This window comes from Drosophila persimilis, unplaced genomic scaffold (assembly GCF_003286085.1).
Source record: "Drosophila persimilis strain 14011-0111.01,24,50 unplaced genomic scaffold, DperRS2 tig00000000-arrow-pilon, whole genome shotgun sequence".
NCBI lineage: Eukaryota > Metazoa > Arthropoda > Insecta > Diptera > Drosophilidae > Drosophila > Drosophila persimilis.
Window position 1 is genome coordinate 602,451 of NW_020825288.1, and position 25,074 is coordinate 627,524.

Sequence of the window (25,074 nt, forward strand, 5' to 3'; positions counted from 1 at the left end):
AGACCCCTCACTTGGGCGGTCAATCGTTGGAGCCTCCATTCAGAAGCAGTCCGTGGCTCAGACCTGAAGGAGGGAGGCAGCAGACTCTTCTTGGCAAGCTAATTTTCAACTTATACGAGCTTTCGAGTACCTGCGGAGGTAAGCCAAAGTCAACCAATTCGTAGTGCAAATACTTAGTCCGCAGCTAAAGAAAAGCTGAGAACAATAAAACAATAGCGAATATTTGGTTCCAGGGGGTCAAAGTTCCTACTTGTTTACTTAAGCACATTAGCACTAAGTGGGAGGGCCAATCTATTGCCTCTGATCTCCGGAAACTACATCAGTAAGAGTGCGATATGATAAGCTATCGGCGGATTATTTAAGGCATTCATTCAGATTGGTTATAACCAACAGTGCTGGTCGTGATACTAGCCACACTCGGAGATCACGCAGAGAGAGAGAGAGAGAGAGAGAGAGAGAGAGAGACCCTGATTGAGAGACTGACCAACTGAGAAACTGACTCATGGATCGCACGTACACGCCCACAGAGACCCCGAAAAATCCATTCAGAGCTCGAGCTCGGGTTCGTGGCGGGCTCCCAGTCGAAGCACAGCTTTGGCGCATAGCGGGCGTCATTTCAAGAGATCTCCACTCTCCACAGTTCAGCTCTGCTCTGGTCGGTTCGTTCGGCTTTGGAAGTTGAAAGGGGGCCATCAAGAGTGTCGCGTTTGCATGAGTGCCGTGGAAAGATAAATAGATACAACAGCGAGCTCGGGCATTCGGGGGTTCGTTCGGCGTGTTTTGAAATCCGTTTTTGGAATCGACAAGTCTCGAACAAGTGCCATTGCAGTGCAGCGGGAAATGCTTTAAAATTCCCACCGATAATCGCTCTAATTTGCCAATAATTAGGTGGCTCGCGCGTGTGATAAGCTCTGGACATTAATTAAAGTAATTATGGAATTAGTCTAGTGTGAAGCCTGAAGTCTGTATGTGGTCAATCAGCGGATTGAGTGCCAAGTGATTGAGTGAGACGGAGTCAAGCCGGCCCAAAGGAGTCGATTGCATAATATAATACACGAAAACGAGTCCGAATTGGGTGCAAGCAACCTCCAAGATACAGATACATATGTACATACCTATGTCCATATGCGAACGGCGGTATTAAGTGCGAAGTGTATAAAAGGCTCATCAACCGAAATCTTCTGTAATTTGCTCAATTGGCGCGTTTGTTCGCCGTTGATCAGCGTTTGGCGTCGTGTATCCAAGAGATACTTTTGTATCTGGCTCAGCATCAGCAACATCATCAGCCTCTCTTTCTCTCTCTCTCTCTCTCTCTGTGTAAGTGTGTGCCGGCTGCCATTTCATTACAAAAGTATTGCAAAAGTATCTGAAGCATACGCATCCCAATCCGAATCGAAGCCAAGACCAGTCACAGACCAAACGACCGACCGACCGACCGACCGACCGACCGCCACAGAAAGATACGTGTTTACGATCCCAATTGTATCTGTATCTTGTGCGAAGGCCCTGCAGCTGTTATCGCTGTGGTTTCTGTTGTTGTCGGCTCACGGTGCCAGTGCCAGCATATTTATTTTATTATAATTTCGTTTTCAATGTCAGGCCTGTGGTGTGCGTCCATTATGCAGAGTGTCCGTCCCAGAGGGGGGGCCGGCGCGAAGAGGGGTATCTACTGCTTTACATGCGCGACAATTACTCACTCGATTTCCTATTTAACGCATTCTCTGAGAGAGGGTTCTATATGGTACACCCGCTGCATACAAAAGAAGTCGATTCATCAGCGAAAATTTAAACACAAGTCAGCGGAAAACATGAAAGAAAGGATTCATCTGGACACCGAAGGTGTAGATACTCTTTCTCCTCTAGAACGGTCGGATAGTCCTACAGCGCCTCGCGATATCACAATACCCTCTGTAAGAGTATAACAAAGAGGCAAGCTGTGGGAGGGAGTACTGGGTCTTCAGTGGTACTGGAAAACCCCAACTACTTTTGATTTCAAAAGTACTGACTCTCCCAGATACTGCGACGAGTATTTACACTGCTCATCAGCGACTCGGAGTGGGGAGTTTGAGTCCGCCACTGAAGAAGCCGCCAGCCCAGCTGTCCGCTGTCTTCTGTCCGCTACTTTCGCAAGCTGATAAAAACCGGTTCCCGATCTTTGAGCGCGACTCACCAGCTGATAAGGGAGCCCCGAGCTGCGACTTTGCTTTTGTTATTACTATATTGTTATTATTGATATTTATTATTGAGGATAGACACGCACATTTACATTGATGCGTCTGCTGGAGGTCGCACCAGAGTCCAAGCGATTGATATTTGCATTTTTCCACTATATCCAATTGATAGATGATGGTCGTCGCGTGGAATTGGTTTGGATGGGTGAGTGGAGGGCCTGAGTGCCTCAGTCGTTGCTGTCATTCGATTATCGGTTGGCTCATAATGACTTTGTTGCAAATATTTGCAATCTACTCGACGGTGTTGCCAAATGCGGCTGCCAGATGGGGTTCATTGATTTCCATGTGTCTCATGTCTCATGTCTCATGTCTCTTTTCAAATCAGTCAATTTTTTGTTTTGCTTTGCAGACCACTGTTGCTCGCTGTTAATCCTACGATGGCCATATCCAAGATTGCTTTCTTGGCTCTAATAGCCCTGAGTGGGCTCTGTGGCCTAGCCAGTGCCACCTACAAGGTGGGTGTTGGCCGTGCAGACATCACCGGACCCCCAGTAGAGATCAACTTTGTAAGTGCTTTGAATTGTGGTGACCAGAAAGACTGAGCCCTCACTCCCTCCTTTCTCAGATGGGTTATGCGAACATCAAGCAAGTGGGTCGTGGCATCCACACCCGCGTCTTTGCTCGTGCCTTCGTGGTGGAGGACGAGAAGGGCAACCGGGTGGCCTTCGTCAGCGCGGACGCCGGTATGATGGGGTACGGCCTGAAGCGTGAGGTGATCAAGAGGCTTCAGGCCCGCTACGGGAACCTCTACCACACGGACAACGTGGCGATCAGTGGCACCCACACGCACGGAGCGCCCGGTGGGTTCCTGATGCACCTGCTCTACGACATCTCCATTCTGGGCTTCGTCCCACAGACCTTTGAGGTGATGGCCCAGGGTCTCTATTTGGTAAGTAGAAAGAATCGATTCAAAATGTTACGTCAACTTATTTTCCTTATCCCAAAGTGCATCAAACGAGCCACTGACAACCTGGTGGATGGACGCATCTTTCTGTCGAAGACTACCGTCCTCAACGTGAACATCAATCGCTCCCCGACGTCGTATCTGCGCAATCCGGAGGAGGAGCGAGCACAGTACGAGCACGACACGGACAAGACCCTGACGCAGCTGCGTTTCGTGGATCTGGAGAACAATTTGCTGGGCGCCTTCAACTGGTACGCAGTGCATGCCACCTCCATGAACAACACCAACAGGCTGGTGACCAGCGACAACGTCGGATACGCCGCCCTGCTCCTGGAGAAGGAGTACAACCCGAACAAGATGCCGGGCAAGGGCAAGTTCGTGGGCGCCTTCTGCTCCTCCAACCTGGGTGATGTGTCCCCCAACATCATGGGACCCAAGTGCTCCATCTCGGGCAATGAGTGTGATCTGCTCACCTCACGCTGCCCCGCCGGCGAGGGAGAATGCTTCGCTTCCGGCCCCGGCCGGGACATGGTGGAGAGCACCCAGATCCTGGGGCAGCGGCTGGCGGACGCCGCTCTTGGTCTGCTGAATGAGCAGAGCCAGGAGTCGACGGCCCGCGAGGTCACTGGCGACGTGCGTTTCATCCACCAGTTCGTGGACATGCCCAACTACAACGGCAGCGCCTACAACCCGCTCAGCCGGAAGATCGACAAGATCAGGGGCTGTCAGCCGGCCATGGGCTACAGCTTCGCCGCCGGCACCACGGACGGACCCGGCGCCTTCAGCTTCGAGCAGGGCACCACCACGGACAACCCCATGTGGAACTTTGTGCGCGACTTTATTGCAACTCCGACCCAGGAGGACATCAAGTGCCACGAGCCGAAGCCCATTCTCCTGGCCACCGGCAGGGTGAGTATTCTAAGGGACCTGTCCTCTGATCTGAACGATTTGCTAATGTTTCCGCCTTCTAGGCCACCTTCCCGTACGAGTGGCAGCCGAAGATCGTGTCTGACCAGCTGCTGAAGATCGGAGACGTAATCATCGCCGCCGTTCCATGCGAGTTCACGACGATGGCTGGACGGCGCCTGCGCAACCAGATCCGGGCCGCAGCCTCCGCCGCAGGGGGCCTAGACACGGAAGTTATTATCGCCGGGTTGACCAACATCTATACCAGCTACACGGTGACTCCCGAGGAGTACCAGGCTCAGAGGTACGAGGCCGCTTCCACGATCTTCGGGCCGCACACGCACTCCATCTACATGGACGTGTTCGAGCGTCTGACCAAGGCCCTGATGCGGAACGAGACGGTTGAGCCGGGTCCCAGTCCGCCCTACATGAACGACGTGATGCTGTCCCTCAACACGGGCGTGCTCTTCGACGGACATCCGATCAACACGGACTTTGGGTATGTGAAGACGCAGCCCGAGAAGGAGTACGGAATCAACGACACGGTCAAGGTCACCTACATCTCGGGCAATCCGCGCAACAACCTCTTCACCGAAAAGACCTACTTCACCGTGGAGCGCAAGATCAACGAAGACCGCTGGAAGGTAGCCTACACGGACGCCAGTTGGGAGACCAAGTAAGTATTTCAACGGTATTCCCGCGGGCAAACTCTTCTACCATCTCCAACCATCTTTTGCAGGATGATCTGGCACCGCACCAACACGATTTTGGGATTCAGCGATCTGGAAATATACTGGAACATCAGCCCGCAAACGCTTCCAGGGGTCTACCGAATCCGGCATTCGGGCGAGTACAAGTACATCCTCGGCGGAAAGTACCCCTACGAAGGCCTCTCGCACTCCTTCACCGTCAAGGAGGACTAGGTCGGACCGGAGTGGTTCCTAAATATGTATTCCTGGGCCAGAGGAGCATTGGCCTCTCCGAGAGAGCAACAGCAACACAAATCCATGTACTATATTTATTTACCATTTATAAGTGACGAAGGAAAAGCTTTATTTTTGCAACTGCGAATTAAAAGGATGCCAAATTTTGTTGAAACTAAGGTATGCGATGGGTTGTTGCTTTTGGGTTAATGCTCCACACAGATGTGTATCCAAAAGATACATTCATTCAAATGTTGGACATCCTGCTTGATATCAACGAAATTTTACCTGAATACTTTTTCGATACTCTCCCATACATACATATGTCGGGTTTTTAGTAGAATTCAGATTTTTTTCCATAGTGACACTTACGATGGTGTTGGCAAAACTCTCAAACAGTGGACAGCAATGGGACAGGCAGTGGACAGGAACAAATGGTCAAATGGAAGACAAAGGAACACACTAAGAATAATATTAGGATCCGAAACGTTAATCATTGGAATCGCCCGCAATAATGTCCAGCTGCCACTCATTCACTTTCAAACAATTTCTCGTTGGCGCGCACCACTCGTATCCAGTTGATAGTATCGATAGCCGCTTGGTGGGAGTTGCACCACTAACCATACAGTATATACTGTATGGTTAGTGGTTGCACTCTACATTGTGGGACTTGAGTTGATTTTCAAGGTGGGTATGATTTATTAGTTTCGGCGGTTTTACTCAAGTTCCTATTCTGTTTAAATAAAGGGGTTTTAAGCTTAAATCGTTTTTCCATCGGTATATTTGCAGTGTTTCTCCTGCAACGAACAAATGAGTTTTGATTCAAAATACCTAAGTGGCCTACAGAAAGAGGTATGGGCAAATGTTTGCCTTCAAAATCTTAATTTTTCAAAAATTTCCGAAAAAACATTTTTATATGGCTGATATGAAAAAGTACACATTTCCCCTTCAGGTGTCGCTTTTGTTAATTACACAAAAATTTAGTTAATACATATGTAGCCAATGTGTAGATAGTGTGTAGTCACCATGTAAAGAAATTAATTTAGCGGAAATTGTTGTTGACTTTTTGAATAAACCTTATTTTAGGAGCAATGCAAAAAAGATGAGAACTTAAATTTAACCAGTCCTGTAGGAAATTGCTTAATTAATCGGATAAAATTATGTGAGCAGGGCAAACTGTGTTATCTAGCTAATAATATTCGACGGAATATTAAAATCGAACAATAGGAACAACTATCCTCTGTCGTTTTTTTTGTTTCACCATTTATTACGCAAAATGCAATAAAAGCAAGTGGTTAGAATAAGCCAGTTAAGTAGAAAATTGATTCATTAATCGGATAAAATTATGTGGGCATGGCTAAATGTTGCTATATAGCTGAGAATATTCCTCGGAATATCAAAAACGAGGAATATGTAAAGTAGAACTTGAATTCGTCAGTATATTTACGGTATATTTTTAAAATGAGACGGTATATTTTGGTATATTTCTGAGTGAGGACGGTATATTTTAACGATAAGTCCGCGGTCCACTGTTCACATCTGTGAAGTCGGGAATGTACAGATGTAGTCTGTTTTTATTAATTTGTTACCCGGCGCGAACAACGGACACAAAAGAATTCTGCGCAGAGTAAACGTAAACCAAAGAGAAGCAATTCATAAAATAAAACATAGATATGTGAGAAAGGCATTATTAAGAAAGAAAAGAAGAAAGAAATCAGACTGAAGAGTATTTGGGAAACTCGACGAGGACTGTGTGTGAGGTCCGAGTGCATTTATTTTAGGTAGTTTAAGTGCGTGCGCGATAGATACGTGAAAAGGCATCTCTATAATTGTGCGTGAGTGCAATGCAATCGTGGTGTTCCCCACCCAAGTCGGCAGCGGTGTGAGGGTCACAGTGAAGAGCGGTGAAAAGTGCAAGGGACTGGAAGGATAACCACAACGACGCAGGTGTCTGTCCTTGAAGGCGGAGAAGAAAGAATCACAGCAACAAGTCCAGAGGAAACCGAATTTATGTGAGTCTGAGCGTACGCCTTTCATCCATCCATTCATCCATACATCCAGCAGATACATTGCCCAAAATTAAGAATAGAAATGTCCGCTGGGGCTGACGTGTCTTGTCCCGCTTCCGCCTTGCAGTGATAACAGAATGGTTGGAAGGGATCGTCATAGTCTTAGAGCTGATACTCCACACGGAATCTGGGGCAGAAAAATTGAATTCGATTTTGATTAGAGAGAAATGTTCTCTATCTGGAATATGGAATGTGATTTTTCATCATTTAACTAGTAGAGCATATTCTAGAACATGTATGCTATGTATATATAGATGGATGTACATATGTATGGGTGCGTGTATGCACTTGTTGTCACCACATGGAAACCATTCAATTGTCAGCATGAGCGCTCTCCTCTCCTCGCATCTCCGCTGGCGATAAGCGGCTATACATATATCTGGACTCGAAAATGTCTGTGTAGGCATAGTCTTCTACATGTTTGCCTCTGTGAGTGAGTGTTTATATAAAGGCCGGGAATAGGGGGACTGGCGGAGGAAGCTGCTTCGGTCGTCCCGTCACGTAGTCAATTGTTGGCATTTGTTTTGGTTTTGTTTTCCTCTCTTCTGCACTTGCACTCTCTCTCTCCCCCTCTCTCTCTGCTTCGCTGAAAGGAAGGGAAGGGAATCCACCCTCGTGACTGGAAGGAACTAGTGCAGGCACAGGAAGGAACATGGAACTGGTTCCAGGCGCATGCCTTGCCAACCATCACGAATATCCTTTCCCCACGTGTCCTGTGTCTCCGCTTAGCCAGGACATAACCCCGTGCGTTTGAAATAGATTTTTATTCCAATTAGAATAATTTCTCTCCACTCGACTGGCGGCTGCCGATTCTCCACAAATTGGAGGCTGGGTTCTGATGATAAATCAAGGAATTATCTGTTTTTTAAACACAATCGCAGAGTGGAGCGGCTCCAATAGATTCAATTAACTGGCGATTTGTTTTAATTAATGAGTTTCACAAATTACATTCGGCGCGTTCATCGGATCGGATCGCCAGTTGCGTTGCCCAATATTTGGTTAATATTCGCTAATTAGTCGAGCAATGAGAGTCGTCCGTTAACCGGTTACTCATGTTGCACCGCAAATAGAGGTGGATCCGGGCACCATCTCCGCCCAGTCCGATTCCATATCTGACGATAATTTGAAAACGAAAGTCACTCGCGGTCCAAATACAGATACATGTTTGGGGGGAACGGGAGTGCAAGGAAAGTGTTGACTACTTATCAAATGGGGGCTCCAGCTCCCACTGGCCCACTTGCCTGCTGTCTGGCCAAGCGCCCCTGCCCGGGCCCCTTCCTCTTGCCACGACTCCCTCTCGAGCTCATCTTCATATCTGGCTTTTTTATGAACACTTTGGACCGGTTTGCGCTGCCATTTCATTTTCATTTATGCTCACATTTCAAGGTGAATTGTAATATTTATGTGTGCACACGCTCCATGACGGCATCTGTGTGGCATCTGCCACGGGGATCCGGACGAGGGGAGAGGACTGGGATTGGGACTGGTACTGGGATTGGTATTGTCATTCATTGCTAATTAGCAAACTCGTTGAATGCACTTGAAAAACTCTCTCCCCGGACGGATCCTTGCTTCCTTGCCTCCTGCCTTCCCATCTGAATCTTTAATGCGGATGGGATGTCATTTTCCCCAACCAATGGGGACGGGCGGGTTGGGGTTGGGGTTGGGGCTTGGGGCTTGGGTCCCTCGCCCATAAAAGTTCAGCGCAATCAAATTAACGCTTATGGAATTGAAAAGTTTGTCCTAGTCTCTGCTGTTCTCTCTGTAGATAGTAGATACACCCGTACCCGTACCCGTACGCGTACCCGTAACCCGTAACCCGTAACCCGTAACCCGTAACCCGTAACCCGTACTCGAACTTCTATTCGCAGAAGTGAAACTTTTGCCTGCAGCTGACAAATCACATTACCCTTGGGTGACTGACTGTCTGTTAAGGATGGATGGCCTCTGACCTCACACTGCGTTGGCAACATGTGGCAAGGCTAACCGAATTACACTTAGCACACACAAATTGTTTGCCCAGTATCCACAGAATCCACAGAATGAGGTGGTTAAGCGGGGATACTACAGAGACAGAGAAAGAGACACTCTCCGTGCACTTGATATCCCAAGGATGAAATCCTGGAGATGAGAGCCATGTCTAAGAATCGCTTTCCAATCCTTGGTTACGGGCCAGAGACCCTCTTCCAAGTTAGAGCAGATCCAAGACTGGGGCTTGATAATGACGATAATGAGATGTGGTTATCGAGGAGACGAGACGAGCCGAGACGAGGCGCGTCTAACAGGCCCATTAAGTCACTGAATTAAAAGAAAAAGTCGACTCGGCATCAAATTACAGTGTAGAAGAGACCAGCGACACTGAAGACTGCGACTGGAGACTGCGAATGCCGTCAATTCGATTTTAATTATGCATTCGATCAGGCAAATTGGACAAATCGAGTTGTGGGGAGTCAGAGCCAGAGTCGGAATCGGAATCGGGCGTACGCGCTGGAGGAAGCCGTACCCAATGCGAATTCCGAATGGGCAAATGTCACAACAGCCAAAGAAGCGAAGCAGCAGAGGTACAATAGGCTATATAGCTAAGGTCAGTCCGGGGGTCTGACATTTAGCAGACGGACAGACAGACACTAAAGGGGGAGCAGTTTGGCGACTTCGTGCCACATTAACAGCCAGCGGAGTCGGAGTCGGAGTCGGAGTCGCCACAATTCTCACAGAGTCTGGGCCCCGCTCCAATTGGATGCGGATGCATAGTTTTGTGTCTTTTTTGGTGGCTCATAAATGTCGTTGGCTACTGGTTGCTGTTCCTGCTGCTGCTGCTGTTTCTGTTGCTGTTTCTGCTGTCTCTGAGTTATGACTATGGCCCCGGCCATCTCGGACCTGCTTCGGCAGCTACCTCCGCTGCTCATAAAATTGATGGACGACATTGTGTGGGCCAAGCGAGGCGAACCACATGGACGGACGGATAGATGGATGGATGGATGGGTGAGGTGCGGTCGGCCTTGCCAGAGAAATAGCACTGTCCTGCGACATTTGCACCTGAATAATGATGTCGGGCTGTTCAAATTGTCTCGTTGCATTTTTATAGAATTTCCGTTGCCTGTCGACAGTTTCGTTTGAGTGGGAGGAAGGGGAAGGGAAAGCGACAGTGGGGGCAGGGCAGCAGCAGCAGAGGAAGCAGCGAAATATGCTTTTCACGATAAGCAGGGGAGCATTGTGACATGCACAGTGGATGCTCCCAGAAGTGGACAAATGTTCCATCCACCCACACACACCGACACACACAGCGATGCACGCAAACCCAAGGATACTCCCACACGGGGATGGAGATGAAGATCCCATACAATGGGCCCGATTCAGGTCAGCGTTTGACACTTTTTTACTGTGGCTTACTGTGGATGCGGCAACAAGGACACCGTTTTTATTTGGTTTTCGCCAGGTGGCAGCGGGATGTCGGCTAGAAAGGAGAAGTACACTGATAAAAAAGGGAGGTAGGAACTGGGGAATAAAGTAGGGAGAGTTGTATTTCCTGTAGTGTTTCTTTGCTCTCGAGATTGCCTCGAACAATTCCCCTGAACGATACAGAACTCGAGTCTGGACAGCCCTTCGCTTTCGCTCAGTGAAGGGAAGGGCTCACAGTCGCTTGTCGCCGTGTCAGAGTCATGGCAATTGTTGCTGACGCGGCCTGATAGTGTTCGGTCGTTGGCACCTACCACAAACGTATCTGAATATCTGTATCTACCGTGCATACACAGATACGTACCTGCTGCCAGCAAAGCAAGCAGTCCATCGTTCCTCCCATCCATCCCCCAATCATCCAGCCAGTCAGCCAGTCAGTCAGTGGGTCGAGCTTAGTCAGCGATTTGCGCAAAATATTTCATAACTTAATTGCAGCACGATAACAAAATTGTGGAACAAAAAGCTGAAAATTCATTTACTTACGCTTCCCTTCTGTGGAAAAGTGCAGTGCTGAAAAGAAGAAAAAACACAGAAGGGGGGAAAAGCAACAGAAGAAGAGCCAAAATTGTTTTTCTGTTGCATAAAGCTGACGCATTGGCCGGGCCAGAAACCAGGCACAAACCAGGCAGAAGCGAGCCGAGCCACAAGACTGCAACACGCAAGCCAGAAGGCGGAGGGGGGAATCCAGAAAGACAGAAATTGATGAGGCTGCTTTTTTTGAGGCTCCGATTGCGTATGCTTCGTGGGCGGACTGTGAAAAATGGGCGTGGGCATTGTGAAAAGTGCAATGCGATGACGAAAGTCCATTTCATTATGCCCCAATCACCAATCAACAATCCGCAGTGCACAATCCACTGGGCTCTGCAGAGAACTGGGCTCTGCAGAGGCAGGCAGGGTGGAGGGTGGAGGGTGGAGGGAGGATGGTAGATGGGGCGTCAATGCAAATTGATTACAAAGATGGTTAAATGCCACACGAGATGCACACTGTTCCCAATTGAGGCTCACAAGACTATCTCCAGCTCCAGCCAGGGAGAAGAAAGACGGAAGTGAAGCAAGGACTTCCCTGTTGGTATTACCATTGCAACCGAATGCATCTCTCTGGACACAGCCATCGATTCTGTTAATAGTCATCTTAATTTCATTTATCTCTGCGGTTCGGGGTCAGATACAGATACAAACCGAATTAATGTCACTTCTAATTTATAATTTCCGCCTGCCCAAAGGTAAACCCATCAATTTCCACACTTTTTCCGGATAGTTGCACTTTGTAATTTTCTACCAATTACTGAAATGAAATGAAATCCAATTTTGACTTCTGATGTGTGCATCCTCTGACATTTCTGGATGACAGCCGCAGCCACAGCCACAGCCGCAGCCGCAGCCACCGCCCAATGCCTATGGTAATTAGAGCCGGCTGACATTTTGACTGGCCAACGCTTCCAGCTGAATTTATTTCTGTTTAATATTGATATTTTACCGCTTGAATATTGAATATTTCGCATCGAATCCTGTTTGATCTGCCATTGTGGATTTCATTCAGCTCTCGTTTGAGTTGTGCTTGGACAAAGGCTGTTCCATTCTCAGTCTCAGTTTTATTCGAACATTAATTTGATTGACCAGAAATGTGAGTAATAGAAAGCCGTCGAGGGTTGGGCCAGACAAGGTGGCAGGTGCTTCTGAATATGCTTGAAAGTGGCTATAAATAGATGGTTGGATTCATAACAACAGATCATCCTCTGATATGGCTGGCTGTAGACGGTAGCTTCTATTCGATCACGGGGTCCACATCCCATGCCATCCTCCGTTTAAGTAATTTTTGTATGCATTCTTTTTGGAATCTTAACTGGAGGAAGTCTTGCTTCGCTTCGAGGATGCAAATCTGGAATTTCATGGAGTAAACCTTGAAACATTCGCTCTTTTCTGCATTTGGAAATACTCCTCAGCAGCAATTATGCAACTCATCAAAAACAAACACTCTTTCCCTGCCCCTGCCTCTGCCTCTGCCTCTGCCCCGTCTGCATTGTTTGGTGGATTCGTGCAAAGTTAAGCAAAATACAATATTCGGTACGGGGGGAGGGGGCATGAGGCATGATCGGTGGGCAGTTCAGTGAACCCGTTCGGGAAGACATTCCTCAGTGGCACACGCTGCAGATGTCATGATGGTGGATGGTGGATGGGGGCTGGGGGATGGGGGGAACCAGTCCCAGAACCAGAACTCCGGATGAAATAGATATTTGCATTTCAATAACTTTGATTGTGTAACGTGTGGTCCGGAGAGGGGCAGGCAGCGAGGGGCCCACTGGGAGCACCGTTATATGTCCATCCACAATGAAAGTTTTCTGTTCTGTTCGGCTCAGATCCGTTCTGTTGCACCAGCGACGCGTATCTGTGGGATACATTTGCATATTTAACGGAGTTCTTTGAACCCCAATTAATCGTCCGCTCTGCTCCGCGCCGTCCAGATGCAGGGCCGCCTGGGCCCGCCGTATCTCCATCTAGAGACGACCCAAAAACAAGAGACAAATGAAATCAAATTAAATAGAATTGAATGTCCGAGTCGTAAAACTTTATCGCTCTCGTTCTGATCGAGCATCGGACTGCCGAGAGCCCCAACTAGAAGTGGAAACTGGAATAGATCTCTGACCCGGACCGGTTTGATCTGATCGGATCGTTAAGCCGGGCAAGATTATTTAATATTTGCTGACAGCCCGTGTCCGCTTAACAAGTGTTAGCCAACATAAATCGCGGCTCCTAAGAGCGGCCATAACTTCTGGAGAATCAGCCTTATGAATACCAGATCTTATCGGGCTCTATTGTCGAGGGAGGAGAGTGCTCCGAGTCTGTCTCCTACTGTCTGCTGTCTCCGCACTCCACTTTGATTAATGCGAGCAATTACCTGCTCGAGTGTGGGCCAACCAATTAATTAATGCTGATTAATAATTTATCTCCAAGTCACTCTCCCCGAGAGCCCATGCCAGCCTTTTTGGAAACATCTTAGGGGCAAAGCAAAGTCCTTTGGCCTCAGCGACAGCCTGGGACCCACCGCAGTGGGAGCCTCTCCGATATGCAAATCGAATTCCCCGAAAAAACATCTTCGCAGCGCATTTATCTTAAAGATGCGAATTAACAGCGCGCTGCTAATTAATATCAATTTAAATTTATTGGCACGTTAACCAAGCCGCAATCCATGCGCCCCACCCCACACTCGAAAACGGAACTTGAATGGCAGCGACAGAGACGGAGACAGAGACGGCGACAGCGACTGCTCCCCCTCTCCACAGGTGACTGATGGAGGTACATTCACGAAGGTGAATGTTGGGAAATGATTATGGAATACTCCCATTAGAATGAAGAGGCATTTAGCTGTGGAGGAGCTACTGCCTTAGAGTGCCTTACTTTTTGTTGGGGTATGAGCAGTCCACGGAGCAAAAGGTGGACTACTAAACTATTCAGAGTGTGCTCTGGGCATATTATTACTGTGCTCCGTGCCATAAGCAGAGTATTCGCCTGTTCAGTGGCATATCCCCGTCCGGGATTGATTGTATTCTGCCCGCTTTATTGCAGTCGGCGTGTTGCGACAGCAGTAAAGCAATCGCCATAAAACAATCCGCTGGATGGCAGCGCAAATTAAAAAACGCTCATTAAAATAAATTGCCAAATCCCCAAACCCAGTCCCAGTCCCAGTCCCAGTCCCAGTCCCAGTCCCCGTCCCCGTCCCACTCCTCTAAAACCCTGTTCTTTTCTGATGTTCCGATGCTCTATGAGTCGGTCTGCAAGTGATATTAATCAATATGAAAGCCGCTTTCGAGTTCAGCGAGCTTGGCGCTTTCGTGTTCGCTTTCCCATTTGGGAGGTGCCTGGACTGGGGGTCGGGGGTCACCTTGCACATGGCTGGAGCCGCAGACGCTAATCCCCCATCCATCCTAGGGGTCTTTCCGCAACTTTTGCCATCTTTAACTTTCACTCAATCCTTAAATCTGCTTTTCCTTTCAGATCCAAAGATGTCCGTGGACTGGCGACTGTTGGGCGGGCTCTGCCTGCTGCTGGTGGTCGTGGCCGTGAACGGGGAGCTGTACACGGCGCTGGCGGAGATGGAGGAGCTGCTTGAGACTGAGTCGGTGCTGATAACCAACCTGGAGGGCTACATCCGCGTGCAGGAGGACAAGCTGAGCTTGCTCAAGAAGTGAGTATGCGAGTATGCCGAAGATACGGCCACCGATACAGATTAATGGCCTTCGCTTAATCAGTCTTAAGTTTCGCATGCAAAAACGTCTTTTATATTTCCATTCCTCATGCAAATGAGGCTGGGGCGAATATCTCGTATATCTTCTAATGAGGGAGTGGGGCAAGCCCCCGAATGGGGGCTCAGGTAGTCTTCTGGTGCATTCCGGTAATTGCTTTTGCCACGTGCGTGCCGCGGTAGCTGTTGCACGTCGCCCGCAGACGGAGATACACCCAGGCAGGCATGTATCTGCCGCGGCGCCCTGCACACATGATTATAGATACATGTACGAGATACAACCTAAGAGATACACACACACTCGCTTATACTTATGCTTATGCTTATGCCTATGTACAAATGTAACTGCGTGTTTGTTTGTGGCAGCGGAAGCACATGGGGGAACGCCGAGCAGAGAGCAGAGAGGAGAGAGCAGAGAGGGCACAGAGGAGATACCAGATAGCAGAGCGGTGCAGGATGCGGTGAGGCAACTCCCCTAATCAAATAATGCCATATCCAGACCCGGGCTCAAGCAAAGGCAGAGGCAGGATCTATCTGGATGTTCCTGTTCCTGTCGCTCCTCGGCTTTGTCACAACAAAGGACGAGGCGAGATCCTCACAACAGCTGACAGCTGTTTGCCTGTCGCTGTCTTGTATCTGTGAGTGTCTTTGTATCTGTGTATCTGTATATCTGTATATGTGTATCCTTGTGCGCTGTCATTGCCCTGCAGTTGAAGTCCCTTTCTGTCTCTCCCGTCGCTCCGTCTGCTCATCATCATCTCTTCGCTCTCTCTCTCTCTCTCGCTCTCTGCGGGTGTCTATCTGTGAGATACACTACTCTGTCAGTGGATTGTGGCGCGTGCCGTCTGCTGGCAGGAGTTGAAGTTTTAATGCCGCTTTAAATTTTCCAACTGACATCTCGCCAGCGGGCCAGCGGGACAGCTGTCCAGCGCCTGTGCCCGACCGCTCGGCTAATCCCTTTGACAGCCAGCTCCAGCTCCAGCCTCAGCCCCAGTCCCAGTCCCTGCCTGACCCCCCGCTGAGCATCGCCCACCCAGTGAAACTTTGATTTAATTTTGGCCTGCGCCTGCCTCTGTCCACGGCTGGCCGAAACTCAATTAAATTTCCCAGCGCAGGACAAAGAACAATCTGCGGGAGCTCTGCTCCGCCAGGATATGGCTATGCATATGCACTGCCGGGACATGAGGATATGTGCATGCAATTTGCATAGGGACTCACACAGGATAAAATACGGTGGAGATATGGGATCTCCCTGGCGTGCCACTGAAACGTAACGGTCGCTGCCGAGGGGTGGGGCATCCGCGAGCTCCGCAGGGAAGGTTTTCGCTGCACAAACACACACACACACAGGCAACACACAAAGAGAAGAACGCCGAAATTCGAGGGGAGAATAGCAGACGTGGTAGTCGAAGTAGTTATGTTATGAGTTGGTAAATAAGAATTATACGAGTAGTGCTGATAAAGAGACCTCGCCCAGGGAATGCCGGCTGCGGCTGCGGCTGCTCCTGCCTTTCGATTCGTTTCAACCCTCGTCGGATCGGATCGGAGCGGAGCAGAAGCAGAAGCAGGAGCAGATGTTTCTGTTTTCTGTTTCTGGCCTAATGGAACGCGCCAAACGGAACGCACAACAACAGGCATTGTACGGGTGTCTCGGCAGAGCTCCTCTATATGTGTATTACGAGTAAATGCATAAATGGCTGAATGGGGGAAGGGGGGAGGGTGCGCGGTCGGGCACGATCCACTCGACTGCGCGCCTGCGCAGGAAGTCGAGGAGCCGACGTTTGCCCAGTTCTAGCTTCAGTCGAGTCGCAGTTGTCGTCGCGAGCGGATCGAAAACAGCAAGAGACGGACCTCGCCAGAGAAAAGTGAACCCTAGAAAGTGTACAGAGAATAAGTGAAGTGAAACGCACCCCAAGACCCTACACCCTAGACCCTAGACCCTAGACCCTAGAGCTGAGATCCAGTACAGTGCACAGAACACAGATCATGTCGCAGCACAACTACACGAACCCCGCGTTCTGCCAGAACAGCGAGTTCTATCCGGTGCCCAGCAGCGGCAAGGGCAGCGGCAGCAGTCGGGTGGAGTCCATCTACAACCGCAGTCTGCAGCTGAACTTCGGCGCCGTCCCTCGGCCAGCCCATGTCGCGCCCTCGCCGAGTCGCGATCCCCGCGAGGGTCCCCTGCGGATGCAGCGTAGCATGTCCACGCGATCGGTGACGCGGAAACAGCAGCAGCAGCAGCAGCAGACACATAACTACCAGCAGCAGAAGCCGAAACAGCTGCAACAGAACCACCAGCAGCAACAGCAGCAGCAGCAACAATCTTCAAGTGGTCGCTATGCCCTGGTGCCTCTGGAGGAGCTCAACGTAAGCAGAGCCAGCCGGTACGCCATAGTGCCCGGACAGGCGGCCCAGCGACTGGCCAGATCCCAGGACAACCTCGATCGCTATGGATCGCGATACGGACTGCAGTCGGAAGAGGAGCCGCACTCCTTCCACGAGGAGCCGCACCAGGAGACGCAGTTTGCGAGCCTGCCGCCCATGCTGAATGGCCTGCCTCCGAAGCCCAACGCCATCCAAGGACAACAGGGACTGCAGGGACAGCAGGGACAGACGAAGATCAAGCACGCCTTCAGCAGCGACTTCGGCAGCAAGACGTTCCTCATCGTGGACAAGAACAGCAACCAGCGGTACCAGATGGTGCCCACGGCCGAGGACGAGGAGCTGGTGGACGAGAACCAGGAAATCATCCAGATGCACAACGGTCGAGCCCATCGGTACGCGATGATACCGACGGACGCCGACGAGGAGGAGCTGGCCGAGGAGGAGTCCTCGATGATGCTGCAGCAGCAGGAGACGTGCCTCAGCACCACGGAGCTGAGTCAGCAGTTTGCCGCAAGGACCTCGACACCACAGCAGAGGAATGCGGCGGCCGCCACACGGGCGCTCCACGAGCTCCTCACCACGCCTCGGAAGATGCAGCCGCCGCCGCGGCTGGCCCACTCCACGCCCCGCAACGCCGCCCACCACGAGCAGCTGCAGCTGGAGCGCCGCCTGCAGCTCTACCAGAGCCAGCAGATCCTCAGCCAGGTCGCTCCTGCCCCTCCTCCTCCCACACTGCCGCTCCGCCAGAACCGACTCTCGCCGCAGAGACTCCACTACGAGACGGTGAAGGCAGCTCCTGCCCCGCTTGCGGACCGCTCCATGGCCGTGATCAGTCCGCGCGTGCAGGAGCAGGAGCGCGACCTGGAGCAGGACATGAGCAGCATCCAGGGCAAGCCGCAGAACAACAACTCCTACCCGCAGAAGCTGGCCAATGCCACCATCACCCTGGCCATAGTCTCCCTGATGCTCGTCCTGGGCAGCACCATGAATGCCGGCCTCATCATCTACATGATAGCCCACGTAAGTCGATAGTCAAGCAATCCGTGAACTCTCGAAGGATCCCTGGCTAACCTGTCGTTTCTTCCTCCAGTTTGGCAAGTCCTTCTATCTGCAATTCGGTTTGGTGGCCTCCTTCTGCGGCGTAGGCCTGGGATTCCTCGGATTCCGGTCGCGCCACTGCGAGTGGCTGCCGAACCGGAGCTACACCTCCGGCTACATCCTGGTCACCGTGTTCTGCCTGTTCAAGAGCTGCGGACTGCTCGTCATCCTTGTGCTGGACCCGTTCCCCGGCCTGCCGCTACACGACGTCACCACGGGCGTCATCCTGGGCCTCTCCACCTTCACCATGTTCTTCATCGGCCTGGGCGTCATGGGCAGCCTCTGGTGCTACCGTCCCCCGCCAGACAACCGCGTCAACGTGGTCTAAGGATCGTCTGACTTCTGCGAGTGGAGTGTACTTTAAGTTCCCGAAATAGATGTAGTCCCCTTCCTTCGAGCACTCGGCACACGGAACGGCTAAAAGACCAAAACTAGTATTATTCATAGAGTTTTAGAGGCGGACTCAGCCTCGCCCCAAGAGACTGTAAATACCATGTGGGTTGTAGTTACCTTACGAGTAGATTGTAGTAGTTTGTTTCTAATCTAGACTGTTTAAACCCCTCCTAACTTATTGTTCACCCTTAGGCTAAGTGAAAGTATCGATAAGCACACAATAAAGGCACTTTCAACAGCACTTCTTGGGGGGTTCCTCAGTGGTTCCTCGTTTGGATTTCTTTGGAAGAGAACACAAATGGGCTACTGATTCTCCCGGTACTCATTTGCGAGGAAGAACTTATGGAAATTCAGTAAAGCCAGAAATCCATCCCTTAATTGCTGGGAAAACTTCTTCTGCGAAGGTTTTGCCCTGCTCTAATACGATTTGCAAACTCAAGAAAAACACTTGGTAAACTTTCTGAAAACTTTGCTTGATTCCGTCTCCAGCAAAATGGACGAGTACCAGCGGGAGCACGCGGACGCGGCCAGCGATATAACCGCCTACGTCTCGAACCCGATCAATGCCTACCTCTTGACCAAGCGGCTGACAACGGACTGGCGCCAGGTGGAGAACCTAATGGAGCACGACGTGGGCACTGGTGAGTGGGGGGCCTCCCTCCACGCCTGACATCCATGACATCTGTCCCTCTCTCTCTTTCTCTCTACCCCTCCAGACTTCCTGCAGAATCTCACGCAGTACCGGAACGTGCTGAAGTTCCCCTCGGACGAGGACCTCAACGGGGCGGCGGTGGCTTTGCTGCGGCTGCAGGACACTTACCAGCTGGACACATCCAGTGTGGCACGCGGCAAGCTTAACGGGATCCAGTACAGGTAAGTGGGAAGGAGAAAGGTCCGACTAGACCCGGAATGACCACCCTTTACGGAACTGCAGCACGGAAATGTCCTCGGACGACTGCTTCGAGCTGGGGCGGCAGTCGTACGTGAACAACGACTACCACCACACGGTGCTCTGGATGAACGAGGCGATGTCCCGCATGCTGGAGGAGCCCCTCAACCAGACCCAGACCTTCACCCGGGCCGATGTGCTGGAGTATCTGGCCTTCTCCACCTACAAGGAGGGTAAGCATCCGGCAGTTGCCTCTCGTTGTTGTCCCCCGACTCGTTTGCATGGCACTTTTGAGGTCCATTTGGCTGCAGGAAATTGCACTCTAGCCAGGTGACTCGAGGTGCACTAAGAGCCAGGCATTAAGTGCGAAAAACTGTTGGCCATCTGCAGTCACTGGGACAATGTTGTGGCTAAGAGCAGCAGCAGCCCCACCCACAGCCACGTAGTCGGAGCCAGGCCCAGGCCCGGGCCCAGGCTCCAGGCACATCCCCCGCCCATCCTCATCCTCGTCCTCATCCTCTGTTGGCTTATGAACGTCTTATTACCCATGGATTGCCAGTGCGCCCCTATCCGTTCATCAAAGAGTTGCCAGGCACACGCATCTGTATCTACACTCACTTTGGGCGTACCACCACACGATTTATGGGCGGGTCTTGGGCGTAGCGGAAGTGCCGCCATATTGTGTTGAGGAAGGACGGCAAGCAAAAAAAACACGCACGCACACACTTGCACTGACACTCACACTCACACAAATGTGTCCGCCCATGAGGCAAGTGACAGGCTTTCTGTCACCCCTTCCTACCCCCGTTCCTAGGAGGGTAGGGTAGCAGTAGTAGCAGCAGCACACATGTGGGTCGTGTGTCGGGGAAAATTTAAATTCCTGTCTCTGACAAGGTCTCAGAGTTTTGGTTGAGGTTGAGGTTGAGGCTGGAGCCTCACAGTGGAGTGGTGTGCCCTCAAGTGGCAGGCAAACTTATTAGAGAAATAGGAAGGGTCGGGGCCAGGAACACCGTTGCAAATGAATAACTAAGCAAGCACCAGGGAAACAATCCAATACAAGTTTTTGGTTCGTTTGGGGAAAAGTAACTTTCCAACTGGAAAATGCACCACAAAAAGAGCCAGAGTGTAGCATACTTTCGGGCACGTGGAGTTATTCTTGTGGCTGAGCAATTTGTGGATGGAATTTAATTCTTGACTCCCCAATCCTCAATCCACTACAGGCAATGTGGAGAGTGCTCTGGTCATGACCAACGAGCTGCTGCAGCTGCTTCCCAATCACGAGCGGGCCAATGGCAACAAGCGCTTCTACGAGAAGGAGATCGCCCACCAGAAGGAGATGAAGAAGATGAAGGGCGACGATGGCACCGACGAAATGCCCGTCTCCGATCTGGTAAGGAAGTTTCTCTCGGACACAGCTCCCGACCGTCGATTCCCACAGACTTTAATGGTTTCTTTCTTCAGCCCGTGGCCAGGAGCGATACTGGTGAGCTCGGCGTGAAGGAGCGCAAGTCCTACGAGATGCTCTGCCGCGGGGAGCTGAAGCCCTCGCCGACGTACATGCGATCGCTGCGCTGCCGTTACGTCACCAACAACGTGCCCTTCCTGCGGCTGGGACCCTTAAAGCTGGAGGAGGCCCACAAGGATCCGTACATCGTGATCTACCACGACGCCATGTACGACAGTGAGATGGATCTGATCAAGCGCATGGCCCGCCCGCGCTTCCGTCGCGCCACCGTCCAGAACTCGGTCACCGGGGCGCTGGAGACGGCCAACTATCGGATCAGCAAGTCGGCCTGGCTGAAGACCGAGGAGGATAGCGTGATTGCGAAAGTGGTGCAGCGCACTGCGGACATGACTGGCCTGGACATGGAGTCGGCCGAGGAGCTGCAGGTTGTCAACTACGGAATCGGTGGCCATTACGCGCCGCACTTCGACTTTGCCAGGGTGAGTAGTCCTTCCCAGCGAGACGCCCCTTCGTTCCCTGTTTCCCTGTCTATTATGTTTCGAATCCTTGCAGAGAGAGGAGAAGCGTGCTTTCGAGGGCCTCAATCTAGGCAATCGCATTGCCACTGTCCTATTTTATGTGAGTTTTACTGATTCTTTGCCAGATCCTATGAGCTTTATCTTATATTTCGCGAATCCCTTGCAGATGAGCGATGTGGAGCAGGGGGGAGCCACTGTGTTCACCACACTTCGTACTGCTCTGTGGCCCAAGAGGGGGACGGCTGCCTTCTGGATGAATCTGCATCGAGATGGCGAGGGCGACAAAAGGACACAGCACGCTGCCTGTCCCGTCCTCACGGGCACCAAGTGGGGTAGGTTCTACCACATTCTACTTCTCATCTTCGAACATTCGTGACATCTTCTGCTCTTTCCCAAAATAGTTTCCAACAAGTGGATACACGAGCGCGGCCAGGAGTTCCGACGGCCCTGTGCCTTGAACGAGGACAGTGGCGACTTCGCCATCTAGTTTGGGCTCTAGTTAATACAATGCAACGAATCTTAAGTGCGGAGAGGACCCTCTGAATCTCATCCCTCTCCCTCGCCCTCGCAGGCTGGCCATCGAATTCCTAATGTACATACAGCATCCAGCTGGAAGGCGGCGGCATCTCTTCTATTCTGTACACACTTACGGACTGCATAGACTGTCCATAGCTATATCATAGAAACCTATTGAATTTATCTACTTTTGTATATTGCCTAGTTTAAATAGTAGAACAAATTGCAATAAATCGAATGCGAAACCATAACAGGAGCACTCTTCGAGCGCTCCGATTCCGAGTGCTCCCCACGCTAATGCCCGATTAGTGGCGGTGTCCACACACCCACAAGCCACTGGCTGCCCATCCATCTGTCCTCAGGGCTCATCCATCAGAGGAGCTTTGCCTCGGTTCCATCAGCTGTTAACAGATACATACGTGTGTAAGTGTGTACACGTGTGTGTGTGGGTGTGGGTGTGTATCTGTGTGTCCATGCATAGAAATCGGCTTACGAGGGCCGCGTTGCATACTCTGCGGTGCCGGCGGCAAATTCGATTTGCCTGAAAAGTGAAAAGTGCACCCATGCGGCAGGCAAGAGGTTTGCTGTGCTGGGGCTTGACAGAATTATGGAGCACATGTCGATGGGATTGGCTAATTTAGCTAAATGGTGGAGTATGCTATTGCAACGAGGCTCTGCAAGATGATCTGCACTACGAATAAGGCACGGTGTACGGTGTACCCTTGGAACAGAAGGAGGTATCTCCTGAGAGCAGTACGAATAGCAGTTGGTCTTTTCCGGAAACTATTACATCTGGAGTACGAGAAAGGTCCCGAATGTGAGTATTATAATTAAAAATGTAAATGGCTTAGGTCAGAATATTTGTTTTTTAACAATTCATTCTTCTGGTGACATGCATCTACACGATCAAAGTACCCCCCTCTTGCACCCTACAATTACCGGGTATAAAAATGTCCATCTGCACCTGCTTGCTCTGGGAAATGCCAGAGAGGGAGAGTGAGAGAGAAAGAGGGGGAGAAAAGCAGAGAGCCAATTGTTTGCTTAGCCGCACTTGTGTCTGTGGCTGGCATTTGTTTGCCGAGCGTTTTATTCTGGATACGTGACAGTTTCTAAATGGAATATCATTCTTTTGGGCCATAGATAGATGGCCCTGGCTCAAGAATTATCCATCAGCTACAGTCAGTCTCAGTCGTTTCCCTCATTTCACAATGTCACATCGTGTTTGGTGCTGCCTGTCTCTGTGGCTGGTCCTCGCGCTCCTGCTCATTATTCGTGGCGGCGGTGTCCGGGCAGAGTTCTACTCGTCTGTGGATAGTATGCAGGACCTGGGGCAACTGGAGTTGGAGCTGCTGAATGCCACGCGTTCCTATCTGAAGGCCCAGCAGCAGCAGATTAACTTATACCGCAAGTAATTCAGTCCAGATTGAGGTCACTCGGCGCTGGGGATTGATGTCTTTTGGCAGATTTGTAGAGCAGCTGAAGCGGGAACATGTCATGGCCATGGATCTGATAGATCTCGATGAGTACCTGGGGCATCCGCTGCATGCGTTCAGGCTGATCAAGCGACTGGTCTACGATTGGGATGCTCTGCACGCTCCTGTGGTGGAGAACAAGCCCAGAGAAGGTGATTGATTATTCGCAAGAGGTTTAAGGTGACTCCTCTAAGAGCATGTCTCTCTTCATCGCAGACTACCGGCAGGTGGTGGATAGCCTGTCCAAAGAAGTGGGCTTCCCAGATCTGTCGGAACTTCAGGGCGCCGTCAAAGGTTTGGCTCGACTGCAGAGAGTCTACAATTTCACCGCACCGGACCTGGCCGATGGAATCATCAACGGTTTCTTCTACGACTCGGAAATGGACTGGCGAGATTGCTACGAGATCGGGGTGCAGCTCTTCGATTTGGGAGAGCACCACCGCTCTTTGGAGTGGCTCCAAGAGGCGTTCCGCCTTCTCCGGGCCAATCCCGAGATGAAGGAAGCAGAGAAGCCCCAGTTCATAGCTGACATCAGGGAATACGCGGCCTTGGCCAACTTTGAGCTGGGAAAGCCCACGCGAGCCGGCACACTCTTGGAGAAGGTGCTGCAGACCGAACCCACGCATCCCGCACGGCACATACAGAAATATGTGGACTACAGGGATCTGGCGGGCTCCAATAAACATGAAAAAGAGCCCTCATGGTTCGGCAACTACTCAAGGCTTTGTCAGGGCAGAAGATTGCCCGAGAAGGGCAGTGGAACTTCACTCCGCTGCTTCCTCGATGGCAAGAGACACGCTTACTTCACTCTCGCTCCCCTACAGGTGGAGCAGGTGCATCTGGATCCCGACATCGACGTGTATCATGGGATTCTGACCCTCGATCAAATCGATTCCATCTTCGAGGCGGCGGACAAGCAGGAAATGACCCGCTCTGGGGTGGCCGGAGACGGTGGCACGCGAACCGTAGTCGATCTTCGGGTCAGCCAGCAGACGTGGCTTGACTACGAGAGCCCCATAATGAAGTCCATCGCTCGCCTGGTGGTATTCATTTCCGGCTTCGACATAGCCGGGGCCGAGGCCATGCAGGTGGCCAACTACGGCGTGGGCGGACAGTATGAGCCCCATCCGGACTACTTTGAGGTCAACCTTCCGTCTGATTTTAAAGGAGATCGCATCTCCACCAGCATGTTCTATGTGAGTGAGGGCATCATCTAGTATTACTCGTATGTATCTCGAATCAGTGTTCTTTCTGTACATGGCAGCTCTCTGATGTAGAACAGGGCGGCTACACAGTCTTCACCAAGCTGAATGTCTTCCTGCCTCCCATCAAGGGTGCGCTGGTCATGTGGCACAACCTGCATCGCTCCCTGGACGTGGATCCGCGCACCCACCATGCCGGCTGTCCTGTGATTGTGGGCTCCAAGCGCAGTAAGTACACGTGTTATTATCTCTGCTGTACAAGGTATTGATCACTTTTTATCCTTCCGCAGTTGGAAACATTTGGATACACTCGGGCCACCAGGAGTTCCGCAGGCCGTGCAACCTCACCTCCGATAGCTTCAAGTCCGTGGCCTATCGGGAATGAGTGGGGCTTTTGTCTCTTAATA

The 25,074-nt window shown here is 51.0% G+C and overlaps 4 protein-coding genes across 5 annotated transcripts; all 4 read left to right on the forward strand.

Moving 5' to 3' along the window:
* The first annotated feature begins 68 nt into the window (after positions 1-68).
* Positions 69-5,143, forward strand: LOC6594781 (neutral ceramidase). 2 transcript variants are annotated; one of them, XM_026995228.1, is made up of 6 exons: positions 69-138; positions 2,581-2,737; positions 2,797-3,120; positions 3,178-4,044; positions 4,107-4,717; positions 4,781-5,143. In XM_026995228.1, exons 2-6 carry the CDS (start codon positions 2,609-2,611, stop codon positions 4,962-4,964), a joined length of 2,115 nt encoding a protein of 704 aa, XP_026851029.1. In that variant the 5' UTR covers positions 69-138; positions 2,581-2,608; the 3' UTR covers positions 4,965-5,143. The 2 variants fall into 2 exon arrangements, with proteins under 2 accessions (XP_026851029.1, XP_026851030.1); XM_026995229.1 differs by lacking the exon at positions 69-138 and adding an exon at positions 616-1,317.
* Positions 5,144-6,542: 1,399 nt separating this feature from the next.
* On the forward strand, positions 6,543-22,244 carry LOC6594836 (prolyl 4-hydroxylase subunit alpha-1). Its single transcript, XM_002020495.2, has 10 exons — positions 6,543-6,976; positions 14,483-14,672; positions 19,095-19,246; positions 19,322-19,478; positions 19,540-19,727; positions 20,715-20,884; positions 20,956-21,438; positions 21,512-21,577; positions 21,644-21,809; positions 21,879-22,244. Exons 2-10 carry the CDS (start codon positions 14,491-14,493, stop codon positions 21,962-21,964), a joined length of 1,650 nt encoding a protein of 549 aa, XP_002020531.2. The 5' UTR covers positions 6,543-6,976; positions 14,483-14,490; the 3' UTR covers positions 21,965-22,244.
* On the forward strand, positions 16,488-18,849 carry LOC6594778 (putative uncharacterized protein DDB_G0271606). Its single transcript, XM_002020496.2, has 2 exons — positions 16,488-18,134; positions 18,205-18,849. Exons 1-2 carry the CDS (start codon positions 16,716-16,718, stop codon positions 18,538-18,540), a joined length of 1,755 nt encoding a protein of 584 aa, XP_002020532.1. The 5' UTR covers positions 16,488-16,715; the 3' UTR covers positions 18,541-18,849.
* A 915-nt stretch (positions 22,245-23,159) lies between the features above and the next one.
* On the forward strand, positions 23,160-25,052 carry LOC6594835 (prolyl 4-hydroxylase subunit alpha-1). Its single transcript, XM_002020494.2, has 5 exons — positions 23,160-23,401; positions 23,457-23,617; positions 23,682-24,661; positions 24,730-24,895; positions 24,958-25,052. The coding sequence occupies exons 1-5, from the start codon at positions 23,202-23,204 to the stop codon at positions 25,050-25,052; spliced, it is 1,602 nt and encodes a 533-aa protein (XP_002020530.1). The 5' UTR covers positions 23,160-23,201.
* The last annotated feature ends 22 nt before the right edge of the window (positions 25,053-25,074 follow it).